General features: G+C 51.9%; 1 protein-coding gene and 3 non-coding genes across 4 annotated transcripts; all 4 read right to left on the bottom strand.

Annotated features, from left to right (window-relative positions):
* Positions 1 to 385: 385 nt before the first annotated feature.
* Positions 386 to 7,742, bottom strand: RPS3 (ribosomal protein S3). The gene is made up of 7 exons (NM_001030836.2): positions 7,685 to 7,742; positions 5,942 to 6,072; positions 5,590 to 5,683; positions 4,303 to 4,397; positions 2,954 to 3,141; positions 1,604 to 1,800; positions 386 to 795 (listed from the first exon to the last, which is right to left on the bottom strand). Exons 1-6 carry the CDS (start codon positions 7,712 to 7,714, stop codon positions 1,607 to 1,609), a joined length of 732 nt encoding a protein of 243 aa, NP_001026007.2. The 5' UTR covers positions 7,715 to 7,742; the 3' UTR covers positions 386 to 795; positions 1,604 to 1,606.
* Positions 1,398 to 1,534, bottom strand: LOC112531621. Its single transcript, XR_003073517.1, has one exon. It is a non-coding gene; the product is annotated as a small nucleolar RNA SNORD15 (small nucleolar RNA).
* On the bottom strand, positions 2,074 to 2,221 carry LOC112531620. Its single transcript, XR_003073516.1, has one exon. It is a non-coding gene; the product is annotated as a small nucleolar RNA SNORD15 (small nucleolar RNA).
* Positions 3,465 to 3,609, bottom strand: LOC112531619. The gene has a single exon (XR_003073515.1). It is a non-coding gene; the product is annotated as a small nucleolar RNA SNORD15 (small nucleolar RNA).
* Positions 7,743 to 17,942: the final 10,200 nt, after the last annotated feature.

Below are 17,942 nucleotides of genomic sequence, written 5' to 3'. Positions count from 1 at the left end.
TCTATTCAAGCCTCAAAGGAAGATGAGTTTTTCTCAAGCATTTAAATGTATATGCATTTAAATTCTTAGGACAGGTCTGAAATCTACACACACACAAATAAATGTACTTTTTTCCCCCAAGTAATGTGCAAATGCCTACCACAATGTTTCACAGAATCACAGAATACAAAGAGTTGAAAGGGACCCACTAACGGGTCGCTGAGTACAATTCTTGGCTCCACAGAGAACCACTCAAAACTCCAATCCTATTTCTGCGGCCCACATGCATCGTGAACTCAGGCAGAGTTGGTGCCATCATCCCACACCACCATGGACGAAGGTTACTTCTCCCTTACAGGAAATGTGACACTCTTCATAGCCCTGAAAACCACACAGCAAACATCTCTCAGTGGTACGGAAAACTGAAGTACAGAGGTGACAAAAGCATTTAATAGAAAATACAGTAATACTTTAAGTTTAGCCTGAAAGATTGCAACTCCTTTGGACATTGCTAAACCAGCTCCCCTCCTGGAAACCTCACAGAAAGCCTGCTGTGTAACTGTCAGAGGACTCCAGACATCTCTCTAGAAATCAGCATCTTGTCCCCACTCTGTTTAGATTAGGATCTGCTAAGTTCACTTCAAAAGGTAACACAAGCTGAAAGAAATGCAAAGAAATTCCTTCCATACCAAAGATTCAGGCTCTTCCTGAATATACCTTGCAAAAAAAAAGCACCTCCACAAACACTGTCTTTTGTGATTTTATTAAGAGATGTTTTCAGGACAGCCAAGCTTCTGGTTGCAGATGTTGTAAACCCTACAACAACAAAAACAAACAAACAAAAATACTGAGTGAGATGGTGGCAAATCACTTCCTATAGCTATTTTCCCACCCAAAATGCTGAACAAGGCAACTCACTCCAAGTGTTCCAATTACATCTCTCCCTTCCTACATTTTAGCCAATGACCTCCCCCTACATGAGCAAGTCTTTCTAGTCAGATCCCCTTGTTTCACTGTAGCCCTGCACACCCCCTGAACCCTTCTTGTTCACGTGAAGAGTTTCAGTCAAAGCACAACCCAGGTTGGCTTTCACTAACAGCTAAAGAAGCCCTCTAGGAGAGGCTTTAGGCCCTGTGCCCCCTGCTGCCCTCCTCAGAGGAAACAGGCAGAACTTTTAAAAGCACCAAGCTGCACATTTTCATCATGGGACAACCCAGAGAATTTCTATCTATTAGTTTATTATAGAAGCAACTCATTAGGAAAGACAGGAGTTCAAAACTCGATGATTTACTCATGAAACTAGCCTAACATCATACTTGATGTACTGGCTTCTAAGAGTCAAATCTCAACTGGATACCAGTATCCACCAGTACAACCACTGCTTGAAAAACAGCATTAAAACACCTAAGGCACTGAGCCCTTCTCAGACAAATGCCTCTAGGTCACTCAAATTCTGACCCAAGGCCCCCAGATCCATGCTGTAGAACACAGCAAGAAGCAGGGCACTTGGGCAAGGATATTCCCTTTCAGACTCGTCATCACATCTTCATGGAAGGGCATGCTCAGTGTGCAGTTAAACTGTGTCTGCATGAACAGCTCACTCCTGCTGCTCACAGGCACTCACCTCTCAGGCAGTGGGAACTGGCTGCGGCATGGCTGGCTGTTCTGGTTTGCCACCCTTCTGCTCTGAAATGGGGGTGGTGGGCAAGATCTCTTCTTTGGGTTCCACAATGCTGACATGATCTGGAAGAGGCTTTTTGGGGCCAATCTTTCCACTTGGGTCCCATGGCAACATAATTTTTACTTTGATTCCAAGTACACCTGCAAAAAGGGACAGAACATTAAAGATATGCTCATTGGACACAAAAGTAAGCTGCCTGGACCAAAACCATCTCCCAACAACTCTGAACTGATGGAAGCTAGTTAAAAGTGATAAAGCTTAAAAATGTACTTAGTGTAAATTTACATCAGTGTGTTTGCCTCCATTAAACTCACAGCCTGGGATGACTATGATGATGACATTCTATATCCTGATTATAAACCTTGTTTTTCCTGGGATAGCTCAGCTGGCCAATTCCACCACGTTCAGGTATCCCTTCTCAGACAAATGCCTCTGAATCAACCAATGAGGAGGACATCCTGCCCAAGGCAGCCTTAGTACAGCACCACAGAACATGGCACTGACCAGGCTGTGCTGGCACAAGGACATCCCTTCTGACTCGTCATCTTATCATCACTGAAGGGAGGACAAAACAACTTTGCTTATGCTAATCTCTCTACACCTGGTGCTCTGAAATGCCTGTTAAGATGCAGAAGCCACTTGTGTGTTACTGGGAAAGGACAAGGGGATGAAAGCTGGCTTGGCTGGTTTAGCTGGAAGACTTGAAAGAGTGCAGCTATGGTGGGAAAGCTGTCAGTGATGCTTGCTTTTTTGTGGGTCTGATTTCCCTGTGAGCCAAGAGACACAGTCCAGCAGCTCTTGAATACAGACCCTAAGTGTACTTGTAAGGTGTTCTGCTACCAGGCTCTGAAGCCACGGAATACAACTGAGTATCTGGAAAATCTGCACGTTACCAAATGGAAACTTCAATCCCCACTAGCAGCAAAAGCAGATTACCCACAGTGAGCACACAAAATCCTGCTGTCTGCTGAAGGACTTTTCACCATTTACCATCCACATAACAAATGCAAATAAAGGTCTCCTTCAGATCTAACGTGCAAGCTCCACTGGTGAGAATTTGGTTGCAGGAACCGGAGAAAACAGATTTTCTGAGTCAGAACACCCAGGGACAGCACAATTGAAATACTCTACAAGATCAGAGGTGCACTGAACCCATGCAAGCTACCACCTCACAGATGAGTGAACTCTCCAGCCTGCAGGCAAAGAGAGCCAGCGATTGAGAGCTGCTGGCTCCAAAGCACTGATACAAGAGGCCAACAGAGCTGCAAAGGGATCTGCATCCCAGCCACTCACCTTGCCGGAGCAGGACGTGACGCACAGCTGTGTCGACGTAGTAATTCACTGGGTCTCCACTGTGGATCATCAAACCATCCACAAACTTCATGGACTTGGCACGCTGACCCCTGAGTTTGCCAGACACAACCACCTCACAGCCCTTGGCACCGCTCTCCATGATGAAGCGGAGGACACCGTAGCAGGCCCTGCAGGCAGGGAACAGAAACAGCCACTGTGTTAGTCCCATCGGTTTGGGACATCTCTGCCAAATCCAATGGCATTTTGCAGCAATTTCAAAACTAGACAATCACATTTTAACATCTGCCTTTTTCAAAGCTACAGTCGTGCAACACAAGCACTGTCAGTGCTGGACAAAGCAGCAGAGAACTACATACTGTTTTAGCACTATCAAATGGAGCCTTACAGGAGTACTGTGAATTATGTATGGACCTTGTGAAGTTGCGGACACAGTGATGAGCACAAGTTCTCTGGCGGCCAACCCACCCACATCACAAGTGCAGCCTCTATCCCTTCTCAGACAAATGCCTCTAAATCATTCAGCGACGGGATGCTCCTGCTGAAGAACCACATGCAGCAGCACAGAACGTGACACTGCAGGGGCACCACTCAGCAGGAGCCATCCCTTCTGACTCGTCATCTTATCATCACTGAAGGGATCCAAGAAGCAAAGCCACTGTCAACTGAACTACGATTCAGCCACGAGGACTGAAATTGTGTTTCACTCTTCCATCCACCATTCATTCACAAACCATGTGAACTTCATGCACATCAGTCACACAACTTCTAATCTGATATGATCGACTCTTTCAAAGGGTAGATAACTGCAGGACAAGGGGAAATGGTTTTAAGTTGAAGGAGGGCAGACTGAGGTTGGATGTGAGGGGGAAGTTGTTGACAGAGAGAGTGGGGAGGTGCTGAAACAGCTGCCCAGAGAGGCTGTGGATGCCCCGTCCATCCCTGGAGGTGTTGAAGGCCAGGTTGGATGGGGCCCTGGGCAGCCTGGGCTGGTCTGAAATGTGGAGGTTGGTGGCCCTGCCTGCAGCAGGAGGGTTGGAGCTTCATGATCCTTGAGGTCCCTTCCAACCCGAGCCATTCTGTGATTCTATGATCTAATCCAGGACTTCAACATTTTGGAATACGGTGTCTAGCAATTACTACCAAAGGTAACTGTATACTAAATGAAAAGCTTCTATCTATCACAAATGCTAACTGCCCTCTGTGAGCAGAGCATTAGTAGGTTAGATTTCCAAATTCAAGACATCTCAAGTTGGTGAGCACTATCCTGAAGCACTACTGGAGTCCTACAAAGCCTCACTGGGGCATCACATCCAACATGCTCTACTCACCGACGCACTGCTAAGCCTCCCAGAAGCTTGTACCTCAGGGACTCTGCCTGGGCGATGGCACACAGACCTCTGGTGGCCACCTTCTCGGCATAGAGCTGAAAAAATAAGTAGCAAACTCAGAAATGCTTTTATTTCCAGATGATTTTCATTAAATGGAAGTCAGGAGTTTCATACCATTCCACGCCCCATCCCTCAGACCCATGCTTACAAGCAGAAGCTGTATCTTCAGACATTAAGCTCCCTTAGCACCTGTTGCCTGCTCTTGGCAGGGCTGAGAGACACACCAGGAGCACTTTGAGAACTGGGATGGTGCAGTCTCCAAGAGCTGCTGCTTCCAAATAGCCCCAAAACATTAAGTAACAATGGAGAGAGGCATCCAGGCAGCTCCAAGAACTATGTTCACAATTCAGTTTTTAAAACAAGGCATGGGATATGCAGTTCTGCTGTAGGCAACAATGTTCCCAAGAACAAAACAGATGGCATTACCCAACAGGAAGGCAGAGAACCTAAGAACCAGAGAGTTGGGACAACAAAGTGCACTTAAGCTAATGTCCCTAATAGCCAAAATCTGATACCTGAGAAGGAGATATTCAGAAATTACATACACAATACCACCAGAGCTAATGAAACAAATGCTTGAGGAGTTATTAAGTTTTAATAGTTTCTGGAGATAACCAGCAATTGTATAACGTGATCCAGCAACACTGAGATTTATCTGAATAAAAATGGGGTGAAGGGCACCCCAAACCACACATCCCCCCTCTGATAAATTATTTTGGAGGGAACTACTAGCAAGGCCACCAGACTTCAACCATTAAAAAGGCATCAGGGAAATACTGTTGTCTCTACATTCTAATTAATTGCAGTATCATACAAAAGTCTCAAAGATAGTTCTGCACTTGAACAGCCTCTTTAGATGGGCAAAAGCATTAAGAATTTAATAAGGGTAATGGCAATGCATCAATAGTGAAAAATATGCTATAAGACTGACCTTCTCACCTCAACACTGGCACAGAAATACTCCTTACAAAACATTTTTAGAGAAATGCAACAAGTTTTACCTGCTTCTGTGCTCCTATTTGCTGGGAAAGCAAAGAAAACCAGACAAACTGAGCGCACTCAAAACAGCTGACAGCAAAGCGATATTCCTCTTTCAGTACAACACTGTTTTGTGAGAACAGGTAAAACGTGCCCTGAGTTATCTCCAAGTGAAATCGCCTCTCAGCTGAAGCCATCCAGACAGCACACACAGCCCACACAGAACTGTTTTAACTGAGGCAGTTTTACCTCGACACTTCCCTCAGGGAAGCCAAACCTCTTCTGCACAACAGCCGTCAGCTCCCGGATGCGGCGTCCCTTTTCACCCAGCACATTCTGGGTTCTGGAAAAAACAAACAACAATATGATTGAGGGAGTGTCACCACGTCAGAGCCTGCAACCACCCCAAGGAGCTTCCAGACTGAGTGCCTAACCTCGCTCAGGCGGGTGATTAGCAGGGGTTGTAACACTGCTGTTTTACTGAAGATCACTTCAGCATCTCCTTCCCAAATACCTCACCCTAATAATGTTTACCAAACTTCAGCAACACCCCTTAAAGACTTACACAGCGTTCTTAAGTGGAAAGCAGTGTCTTGGTTACCTGGTGGCAAGTATGATAATCTCAGTCCTGGTTGGAGTGACCCGGACTTCTACTCCAGAGTACCCATCTTCAGCCAGTTCACGAGTCAGAAACTCATTCAGTTCAGCTTTGAAGATGCCATCAGCGACAAACTATGGAAGAAACAGACCAAGACTGTGTAAGTACTTTGTCCCTCTCAAAAAAGAAAAGAATTTGACATTTTAAGTCTGGGTCCCCGGCCTGTCCTGCAGACTGACAGCTTCTCTCCCCCCAACAGAGGAAACAGAAGTGGAGATGAAATAAAAGCATCTCTCCTAAAGCTCCCAGAAATAAATCACCACCACCAGTAAAAAGCCAACACCAAAGCCTGATTCATGCCCCAGAACAGCCACAGTTCAGGCCAAACAGTGAAATATCTCATTTCTATGTCTTGTAGAGGTACTGTGATGAAATGTGAGTTTGCATGAACTCACTGCAGAACTCGTATCCCCTTAGCAGCCCCACAGGTACCTCAAACCTTGCTAATTCTCCTGAAGTGTGCCCTAAGCAAGTTTGATAATGGCACCAAGCTAAGTGCTGTGGCTGACACAGCAGAAGGGAGGGATGGCAAATAGACAGACCTGGACTAGCTGGTAAAGTGGGCACACGTGAACTGAAGGTTTGACAAGGCCAAGTGCAGGGTGTTGAATTGGGGCAGTATCAGATAAGAGCACACACTGTGAGGAGGACCCCTCGAGAGCAGCCCTCTCAAGAAGGGCCTGGGGGTTCTGGTGGATGAAAAGCAGGACAGGAGCCAGCAGTGAGCACTCACAGCCTGGAAGGCCAACAGAGGGGGCAGTGGGCAGGAAGGGGTCTGTCCCCCTCTGTCTGCCCTCACGAGGCCCTGTCTGGAGCACTGCATTCAGGCCTGGGGCCCCCAGCACAGGAGGGATGTGGGGCTGTGGGTTCAGACCCAGAGGGCATGGGGATGCTCATAGGATGGAGCACCTCTGTATGGAGACAGGCTGAGGGAGCTGAGGGCGTTCAGCCTGGAGAAGGCAATGCTGTGGGGAGACCTCACTGAGGCCTTCCAATACCTGTGCAGAGTTTTTAAGCAGGACGGAAAATGACTTCTTACATGGTCTGACAGGGGCAGGACAAGGGAGAATGGCAATAAACTAAAAACTGGAAGATTTAGGGTAGATGTTAGGAGAGAATCCTTGACTCAGAGGGTGGTGAGGTGCTTCCCAGAGAGGCTGTGGGTGCCCCACGTCTGGAGGCCAGCTTGGATGGGGCCTTGGGCAGCCTGGTCTGGTGGGGGACAACCGACCTATGGCAGCGGTTGGGGCTGGGCTGGGAGGGTTTGAAGGTTCCTCCCAACCATTCTAATGACTCCAGGACAACGCAACCACAACCTTCACCCTGTGCACACAAGCACAGTGCCATTAAACCCGAACTCCGCGTTATAAAGCAACAAAAAAAATCACCTTCCAGCCCTGCCCTGCGCCCCTCACCACAGCGCACAGAAGCGCCCCGTGTGCGCCCCACACGCGATCCCTAAAAGCAATTCACGGCTCCCCGCTCCCCGGCCAGACCCCGCCGCACGCTCCCGCCGCCGCCATGTTCCCCGCCGGGCCTCGAAGCCGCATCCGCCGCCATCCTTCTGCATCCGCCGCCACCCCCGCTTTGCCACCCCACCCCGATGAGGCCCGAGGCCGACCCCGGCGGGTCCCCGCCGATATGGAAGTGCCCCGCGGCCGCGGAGCGGAGGGAGGCCGCCCTTACCTTGCGCTTCTTGGAGATCTGCACCGCCATCTTGAGCCGCGCCACCCGGCGGAAAGAGGGCCTACTTCCGGGGGGAGGACTATATCAGCCTTCTGCCGCTCCGCATTGGCTCGGTGCGATCACGTGGGTCGTGACGCTGGGATCGACGGGAAAGATAGTCTTCCCGGCGCCGCCATGTTGGGGAGGATTAACCCTTCCCCTGCCAGCGCGTTTTGCCGCCCTGCCAGGCTGCTGTGAGCGCCCTCAATCGGCATTAAAATGGCTACAAAGCCGATGTTAATGCACTCAGGCGCTGACAGGATGCTAACTCACCCAGATGTGCGACACAGAGGTCAGCTCTGGCGGCACAGAGGCCTTCTCCTCAGGGACAGCCCCTCTGTGAGGGGAGCAGCGCGTGAGGGGAGCGGCGGGAGCCCCTCACTGACCGTCCTTCTAAACCTTTATTTTACCTATCTTTAGGCAGTCCCAATGCCTGCAAATGGCAAGAGCTGCCCAGGGAGGTAGTGGGGTCACCAACCCTGGAGGTGTTCCAGAGCCATGGGGATGTGGCACTGAGGGACACAGTCAGTGGGCATGGGGGGGAGGGGGTGGGCTGGGGTTGGAGATCTGGGCAGTCTTCTCCAACCTTCTATGAGTGGCTTTTGGTTGTGGTGGGTAAATGGGAAATGATAATAATGAGTAGAATTGGCACGTGAGTGTACATAGGAATTAGCGGGGAAATACGGACTGTATGGGAGGAGTCAGCAAAGGGATGTTCTGCCTTGCTGAGCTCCCTGAAGGGAGCCGGGAGAAATGGGCATAAGGGTGAAAAGACGCTATAGAATCACAGAACCACAGGATGGTTGGAGTTGGAAGGGACCCCTAAAGGCTATCTGGCCCTACACCCTGCAATGCACAGGGATACCCACAGCTCCATAAGCACTCACAACCCCATCTGACCTCGGATATCTGCAGGGATGGGCAACCTCCACCCGTGCCTCACCGCCCTCATTGCAAACAACTCCTTCCTTATATGCAGTCTAAATCTCCCTTCTTTTTGTTGGAAACCATTTCCCATTGTCCTATCACAACAGACCCTGCTAAACTGTCTGCCCCTGTAGATACCGAAGGCCGCTCCCAGCTCTTCCCACAGCCTTCCCTTCTCCAGCTGCACCCAGCTCTCTCAGCCTGGAATAAATTCAAATAAGCTGCCTGGCTTTCTGTAAGAATTCTTTTGTAAAGCCTCACCAGAGGTTTTACTCCTTTTCTCTGCCTCTATTCACCACCACCATGCCAAAAACTACTAAGAATTATCAAGAGAGGCATATCTGATCCCACTCCTCCACCAGGGTAGGCCTGGGACTGGGTCAGAGCAGGGCAGTGGGGATGTTTGCAGGTCTGGGAACCCTTCTGTATGAATCATGCTGAGACACAACTTTGGAAAGATAAAAATGTGGTCAAGATCTCCCAGCCCACACAGGCACCAAGGGGATGGGCAGGGACTGGCTGCTCACAGTCCTCCCACAGAGAGCAGATGAAGGCATGGGAAGGTGGCTGGTTGCTATGCATAGGTTTCTTGTATTTTCCTTTTTCTCTGGGCTTTTGACTATAGACAGAAATGCTGGACTAGATTTCTTCTGAGTAACATGTCTTCTCTCATGGGGAGAGACTCTATGAGGAGTGTAGCGACAGCACAAAGGGGAATGGCTTTAAACTAAAAGAGTGGAGATTTAGATAAGACATTTGGAAGAAACTGTTCTCCATGAGGGCGGTGAGGCCCTGGCACTGCTGCCCAGAGCTGTGGGTGCCCATCCCTGGAGATACCCAAGGCTGTGGATGGGGCTGTGGGCACTGGGCTGTGGGAGGGGTCCCTGCCCATGGAGGGGGGGGGATTGTGAGGTCCCTTCCCACTCAAACCAGTTTGGGATTCTGGGATTCTAGGGTCAGCTTGACCTTGTGTTTTATGCACTGCTTTGATGCTTTAGGGAGATATAGCCTAGTGAGCCTTGCAGGTAATACCAGTATTACCAGTATACCAATACAGTACTTGTAAAACACTCATTTCAAGCTCCCATCCCAGCACTGTGCACGGAGACCGGCGTGGAGGCAGCAGTGCTTGGAGGAGCCAGCTGTTTTGCCACTAGATGTCAGCGGAGACGGCTTCCAGGGTGAGAAAAGCTCCGCGCGTCGGCTCACTTCCCTCCTCTCCTCTTCCCCAGGGATTCGTTCGTCCAGGATTTGAGGGATGGTGGGGACAGCTCCGAGACAGAGCCTCTCCAGAGCCGCAGAGTGGTGCCAAGACCCACCAGATGCCAGTGAGAGATTTTTGTTTGCTGTCACCAAACGCACCTTCCTTGGCCCCCATTGTGTCCAACCATCACGCCTTGCCCTCAGCCAGCTCCTTCCCCTTTCTCCAGGCCCACCCCAGCATGGCTCTCCTGGACCCTCTGCCCTTCAGCCTCTCTCCCCACTCTTTGCACCGGGTTATGATCACTCCAGACAGGAGGAACACAGCAGAACACGGCATTCCTCTCCCTCATTCCCCCTTTCCTGCTCTAATTGTTCCCACTCCCCTCTGCTTTCACACTTCACCCTCACTCTCAAACTGCAAAAACACACCAACCGCAGTGGTCTCTCTCCTCTCCTCTCCTCTCCTCTCCTCTCCTCTCCTCTCCTCTCCTCTCCTCTCCTCTCCTCTCCTCTCCTCTCCTCTCCTCTCCTCTCCTCTCCTCTCCTCTCCTCTCCTCTCCTCTCCTCTCCTCTCCTCTCCTCTCCTCTCCTCTCCTCTCCTCTCCTCTCCTCTCCTCTCCTCTCCTCTCCTCTCCTCTCCTCTCCTCTCCTCTCCTCTCCTCTCCTCTCCTCTCCTCTCCTCTCCTCTCCTCTCCTCTCCTCTCCTCTCCGTGCTCCCCCAGTGCAAGTTACACTCTCCACAGCATCATTCTCCACAAGGACTTCCTGGCCAAAATTCAGACCTGCAGCTCCCTTGGTTTCCTCCTGATCTCTCCCACAGGGATGGAGGCTGTAGCCAGGCTGGAACCAGGTCAACCAGGGATGGAGCTGGGGAGCACTGGGGGCCCAGGGCTCAGACTGGGCTGATGGAACATGGACAGAAATACCTGCTGGGGTATTTAGTGTGCCAGCTCCTGTGCTCCTCTCCATCCGCATCCCTGGACACAGTGAGACAAAGCCAGCTCGTGTCTGGAAGGCCAGAAGTGTGCTGGTTCCTTGCTAACACATCATAAATGGACACCAACACTTCACCCAGAGGACGGGGAGCCACCCTGTGAAGGGGTACTCCGGCCAATATGTTGTGGGTGTGCACTGATCACAGTACTTCTGGACCCAAGCAAGAGTGAGTGTGTGTGGGGGAGCTTTCCCCAGTTCATCACTGAGACATGAGATGAGCAAAAGTCTCAGCTCTGAGGATGCTATTCCTTTTTTTCTCCCTTCCAAAGCACAGTCAGCATTGGCAGCAAACAGTTTCATAGGACTTCTGCTCCTTCCTCCCTCACCCCTGCCTGCCCCCTCCCCCTCCCCCCCCCTCGCTGGCCCATTCTGCTGTTTCTGGAGCCCGGCTGTGAACCAGCTTCCAGAAACGATCCAACACAAACACACACATATTTTGGGGGTGGCTATTTAAAGCTCTGCTCGCTTCCCTGCTGCAGGACAGCCTGTGAGCACTGAAGAGAAGGCAGCAAATTGTGATGGTGGGATGGGGGGGTGAGCCCAGACAGGAATGCCTCGCTTGAAAGACCAAAAAGCTGGGGGGGTTCAGGGATGGAGTGGCACATGGGGAACCCGTGATCCCAGCACTGGCCATGGTAGCACCAAGCCAAGCTGTGCGGATGTCTGTGCTTGAGGTCCTCACCCTGGGTGACACCAGACCACCAGGCACTGGGTTGGCCAGGACCTGAGGACATCTGTGAGCAGGGATCTGAGCCCCACACCAAATAACCAGGCTCTCAAATCAATGTTTAAGGGAAGACTCCCTTAACCTAAAAAGAAAACCAACTCGCTGCTTTCCAGTGTGGTCCCACCACACTTCCAGAGCAGGAAATACCTGCAGAGATCCTTCTTTTAGGCTGAGTTCACCCAGGAGGGGACGACCCAATGTATTTCTGCATCATATGAAAACAAGGGAAGGCACAGCATTAACAAAAAGCCTGGCCCTGTTGTGCATCGCCTTTTCTATGCCCTATTAAGGAGAAACTATGTGTTGTATCAGCATTTCGGGGTCAGCATCGACAAGCAGAGCCGGGGTCGGGCTGTATCCTGGCTCTAAGCAGTGGTCTCGCTGGCGCTGGGCAGCAGGGGAATGTCCCCTCTCCCCCCCCAGCAGGGTTAAGCCAGCGGGCTCCGAGCTGCAGCCTTTGCAGCCGGTATTTCAGTCCCTTCCACAAATAGCAACGTGGGATTCCTCCCTCGGCTCCCGGGGATGAGCACTGAAGGCGTGGAGATGTTACTCGCAGCTAAACGGGAATGGATTCCTGCCAAAAAAACCTGCGCCTCTCAGCACAGAGAACTCCAATTTGGCTTCCCAGCTGCAGCTTGGCTCCGCCGCAGGCTCGGGGCTGTCCCTAAACCCCATGGGGGGACGGGGGGTGCGGCTGTCGCTCAGGTTTTGGGGAACAGAGGGAGCGGGGAGCGCGGCTGGCTGCGCTTGGGGCCGCAGCACCGCTGCCCGTTCCCCTGCGGCTGTTGTACAGAGGCAGCCACGAGAGGGCAGGGGCTGCCCGGCCGCGGGGACAGGAGCTCTTTGTCCCCAAGGCCTGGCTGCTGGGGGAACGCCGTGGGGCTGGGAGAGCCGAAGGGAGAGGTGCTCGGCTGTGTCCCCAGAGCATCACCCCTGGCCCAAGCACCGGGCGGTCCCCCGAAGCGAGCAGGAGGGCAGAAAGCGGTCCTGGCTTCCTTGCGAGGAAGGAAGGCAGGGATGCACGGAGGGATGCATAGATTTCCCCGCTGCGCTGCGGGGGAGGCCGGCTTGGAGCAGGTAGGGGAATCGGGAGCTGTGCTCCCTCCCCTCCGCTCCTTTCATTGCCCAGACAGCGACGTGGTTTATGGCAGCCCGAGGCCATTGAGCAGGCTCCATTAAGCCGGTGTCCCCGTGTTTTTCTCCCCAGGATCCTGGCTCTGGTTCAGAGCATCCCGGAGGGGCTGGCAGCCCTTGGCAGCCACGGGGCCGGGACAGCCGGTGACTTTCCCAGCTCGCAGGCACACTGAGGTGGGGGTTTTGTGCTTTCCCTGCGTGTTGGCAAAAAGGCAGAAATTGGGAGCAAACCTCGTGCTTGGGAAGGTCTGTGACTGCCATTGCTGCTGCTGCTTTCACATGGCAAAATAATGCTCTGAGTAGCACGGACCCCACGCAATGCACTGGTGTGAGCAGGCTCTGCCAGCCAGGACAGGACAGACCCCATCACCTCTCTGGATATGCCTGCAGCTCAGAAACCTCCCCCGTCCCCATTAGGAGCCCATTTCTTCTGATTTATTTCCCTGCAGAAAGGAGCCCTGGTGCAGCCCTTGGGGCCATGCGATGGGGGGATTGTGACAGCCTCACTTAAGGCTTTGACCCCATGCTGGCACATCCCCAAATGAACCCTTGAGAGCAGCTTCTCACTGTGGTCTCTCTTCTGAGCTCCGGCCCTGAGGACGCACCACCTCCTTTCCTCAAACTCACAGGGTTGGCGATGGAGGGTTGGCAGTCATGTCCCTAAAATCCCCTGTCCCTAAAATCCCCCTTCCCTACAATCCCCCGTTCAACAGCAGTGGAGCAGGGCTGAAGGAGGGTGTGTAACTAACAGGCTCCCCAGGCAGGCCGGCCCCACTGCGACTGTGTGCCACAGCCCTACTGTGGTTGAATACTCTTGGATCTCTGACATGGGGACCAAGGGCTGGGACCCCCAGCAGGAAGAAATCTGCTTGTTGCTGGTGCTGCTGGAAAAACCATATCATTTAAATGGGGGCGCTGGGGGGGGGGAAGCACCGATGTCAGTCAGCTCCCGGCTGTGTTTCTCAGCACAGAGAAAGCACTCCCAGAGGGAGGTCCAGAGGAGAGGGGTTGAGAGGGTCCAGAGGAGGGCCACAAAGATGCTCAGAGGGCTGCAGCACCTCCCTACAAAGACAGGCTGAGGGAGCTGGGCTTGTTGAGCCTGGAGAAGAGAAGGCTGCGGGGTGACCTCAGTGCAGCCTTCCAGGACCTAAAGGGAGCCTACAAACAGGAGGGGAGGCAACTCTTTGAGAGGGGAGATAAGAGCAGGACAAGGGGAAATGGTTTGAAGTTGAAGGAGGGCAGATTGAGGTTGGATGTGAGGGGGAAGTTGTTGAGAGAGAGAGTGGGGAGGTGCTGGAACAGCTGCCCAGAGAGGCTGTGGATGCCCCGTCCATCCGTGGAGGTGTTGAAGGCCAGGTTGGATGGGGCCCTGGGCAGCCTGGGCTGGTATTGAGTGTGGAGGTTGGTGGCCCTGTGTGTGGTGGGGTGTTGGAGCTTCATGATCCTTGGGGTCCCTTCCAACCTGAGCCATTCTGTGACTCTATGATTCCCACAGTGGTGCTGTCCTGGAGGAAAGCATTTGCTCTGGGAAATGAAACACAGAGCAAAGCAACAGTGTGATGCTGGGAGGTCAGGATCATGTATACAGACAGCCAAGGACAGAGGAAAGAGGACAGGATCACGTATGCAAAAACCCAAGGACAGAAGCTCTCTTCACTTCCCTAACGGAAGGTGCTCAGCAAATTCCTTGCAGAGGGTTTCATTGCAACAAAGCAGATTAATTTGAGCCCAAGTGACACAGAGTGCCTATTGGTTGGACATCTCTTCAGGCACACCACTCAGTCCTGCTTCCATCAGCTCTGCCCAGCTGGGACACAGACCAGCTGACGTGGCATGAGACCCAACAGCCCAGTGTGCCCACCCCTCCTCGCACTCACGGGATGCTGCCGTCTCCAGGCAGCCTTTGAGGGGTCCCAAAATTGAGCCATCACCTTCTGAGAGGGACAGCCCACCTGCCCAGTGCTCCTGGACACTGCTGGGACACCAAGGAACAAGGCCAAGGTCACTGCTCCAAGGTAAGCCCATGTCCCACCGTCTCTTTGTACAGCAGCTGGAGGCCTGGGAGAGAAATACATCCCAATCTCCATCCCTCCAACCAGCAGTGTCATCAGGCACACCACAACCAGCAATTCCATCAGGCACACCACCGAGTTAATGAATTTTCTCAGCAAGTGGCTGTGGAAAATAAACCCCAGGACAGAGATGGACAAGATGAGATAGCTCATGTTAAATGAGTGGAGCCCAGTCCTGGAAAGTAATTCAAGTAGAGATATGATGAATTCCAACACCAGTTGTAAAGGGTTCGTAACGTCTGACTCAGATGGGAGCTGAATTGCAAGAGAATTATAGTTTATTGCTGCAGTTGGAGCAGCTGCTACTGCTGGAGCTGAGTTGCCACGTCTGCTCTATCGCCAAGAGCCTCACAGCTCCAACAGCTCTGACAAAGATGCTGACCAACGTGTCCCAGTGCTGGTTGTGGAGCAGCCCGAGGCAGGCATGGAGCTGGGTGAGATGGAGAGGAAGCAAGGACAGGAGGGAAGGGAGTGGGGGTCACACTCAGAAACGCTTTGGAAACATTTCACATGCAGGAGGATTTATTGTTTCTTCTTTTGGCAAGAGCACAGGGGATGAAGTCCAGCAAACCTCCCAGCAGCAGTGGGAGGTGGAGCTTGGAGAAGAGAAGGCTGCGGGGACACCTCATGGTGGCCTTCCAGTACTTGAATGGAAGGTATAAACAGGAGGGGGAACGGCTGTTTACGAGGGTGGATAGTGATAGGACAAGGGGGAATGGTTTTAAACTGAGACAGGGGAGGTTTAGGTTGGATACGAGGAGGAAGTTTTTCCCCCAGAGGGTGGTGACGCACTGAACAGGTTGCCCAAGGAGGTTGTGGATGCCCCATCCCTGCAGGCATTCAAGGCCAGGCTGGATGTGGCTCTGGGCAGCCTGGGCTGCTGGTTGGCGACCCTGCACATAGCAGGGGGTTGGATCTGGATGAGCATTGTGGGCCTTTGCAACCCAGGCCATTCTGTCATTCTATGACCAACACCCCTGCAATTTCAAATCAGCAACGTTGGAAGTTCTGCACCACAACCTCTCTGAGCTTCATCTGCAAATTGTTCCCAAAGTATGGGAGCCTGAGCCATCAGCCCGACGGATTGGAGAGCTGGCCTCATTAAATTCCCCCATTAACTCTGATAAATTGTTCACAAACAGGTCCATCACTCAGACACTTCCCTTTGGGCATCTGCCCCACTAAACAAGATATTGCTTCAGTGCCTGAATTCACTTAAAGGACTTAAGGCACATTAGTAAATAATTTATACTTCCTTTAAAAAACAGGAAATGAAATAAGGGACGCTCGGTGTGCTATTTAGCTGGAAATTGTTCAGCTCTTTACTATTTAATGAACTGCCTGGCTGCTAACAGAGGTCATTCCAGCAGCTCACACCCTGGCCCTACAGCTTCACCCGCCTCTGTGCGAGGCCCGTAAATTGAAACCTTAATGGGCAGCTGGAGGAGAGCAGTGTGCCCTGCTAGTATCATTTGAAACCCATCAGCGTAAGTAAGTGATTCTTAATCAGCTTTCAAGCTTCGGGACAAATAAGTCGAGGACAGGAGGAGGCTGGTTTCCCCTGCACACTGCTCTATATGGTGTTCTATCATAGAATCATGGCATGGTTGGGTTGGAAGGGGCCTTAAAGCGCATCCAATTCCAACTCCCTGCTGTGGGCTGGGTGCCCTCCATGGCCTCGGACACCTCCAGGGATGGGGCACCCACAGTGCTGCAGTGGTTCCTCACCCATTGCACTGGTGCTCCCCCAACAGATTTCACTCCCCACGCCTCCCCACACGCAGCACTGCCCCCATTACTCACCTTTTCCTTCCCCACAGGAGCCGTGCTCCTGTTGTTCCTAACCAGCAGCCCTAACACAAAGCTCTTTGTCCATTGTTCTTCACCCGAAGTTTGGGAAAAACTGCATCACGGTGAGGTCTATAAATACATGTTAAAAATACTTTTCCCCACCCTCCCTTCTGGTAATGGAAAACGTCAGCCCTGGCCATAGCTCCAGCAGGACTGACGTGCCACGTCATTTGGAGATGATCCTGATGGCTCCACGTGGGGCACTGACTGCTAATGCCAGGTTTGGGGGTGTTGAACTGACCTGTTTCCCTTCTTTCTGGTGGTGAACAAAGCAGCCAGCACTGCTGTGCAAGGAGCACGGGATCCTTTAGGTTTCTCCTCCTGGCTTCCTCCCACAGAGCTGCCCTTGGTCACGTCCATGCAACACTGTATGACGGTGGGATCAAAACTGCTGCAGACCAGCGACAGTGTGTTGTAGGGCTTCGTCACCAGGTCAGGCTCCTCCAGGAGATGCTGTGAGCTGCACTGGAAAAGATGGAGATGTGGCATCCAGGGATAGGGTGGGCATGGTGGGGGTGGGTTGGGGTCAGACTGAACGATCTTGGAGATTTTTTCTGACCTTTTCTATGATTCCGTGATCATGCCCTCCTTCATTTAGCTGAAGCTAAATGCTCTCCTTCCATGCTCTCCTTCAATGCAGCCCTCCAAAGGCAACCAGCAGCCGCAGGGCTGCAGATCAGCACCATGCTGCACTTGTATCCATGAAGTCCTCGCTGGCTGCAGATGCATGAAAACATCCCTTCCTTTCATGCTATTACAGCTGAATGACAAAACCCCGGATAGAACTGCAGCCGAATCAACAGCCTGTGTATAATGAGGCCATCAAACACCAGACACTGAGGCTGGGTGACAGCAAGTTGGCCGTACTGAGGCAATTTAACTGCCAGTGCAGCCTCTATAAACATGCAGCACCTACAGCCACTGCTGTCCTCGACTCAGGCATGCAGCCACCTTCCAGATGGATGCACTGCTTTAAAGATCTGAAACCCGTTGGCATAGAATCATAGAATGGATTGGGTTGGAAGAGACTGTATAGGTTATTTATGGGAGCCTGGGGATATGGAGGCTGTAGGATTTTCCCTGTTTGAGGAATAAGAGGAGCAGTGTGCATCCCAGCCTGACTGCAATACAGCACATGAAAGTAAAGCTGCTGATGGAAGATTCCAGATGGGGAGCAATAGAGTGAAAAAACTGAAAGGACCAAAAATCAACAATATTTGCTCTGCCTGAGAGATGCTGAACACCCTGCACTTCGTGGAGCCGTCCATCCAAGAGGATGGCACCTCTGAAGGGCAGAAAGTAGAACCAC

Source organism: Gallus gallus, chromosome 1 (assembly GCF_016699485.2).
Source record: "Gallus gallus isolate bGalGal1 chromosome 1, bGalGal1.mat.broiler.GRCg7b, whole genome shotgun sequence".
NCBI lineage: Eukaryota > Metazoa > Chordata > Aves > Galliformes > Phasianidae > Gallus > Gallus gallus.
Note: the sequence above shows the minus strand (reverse complement) of the source record. Positions and strands in the feature narration are given on the sequence as shown.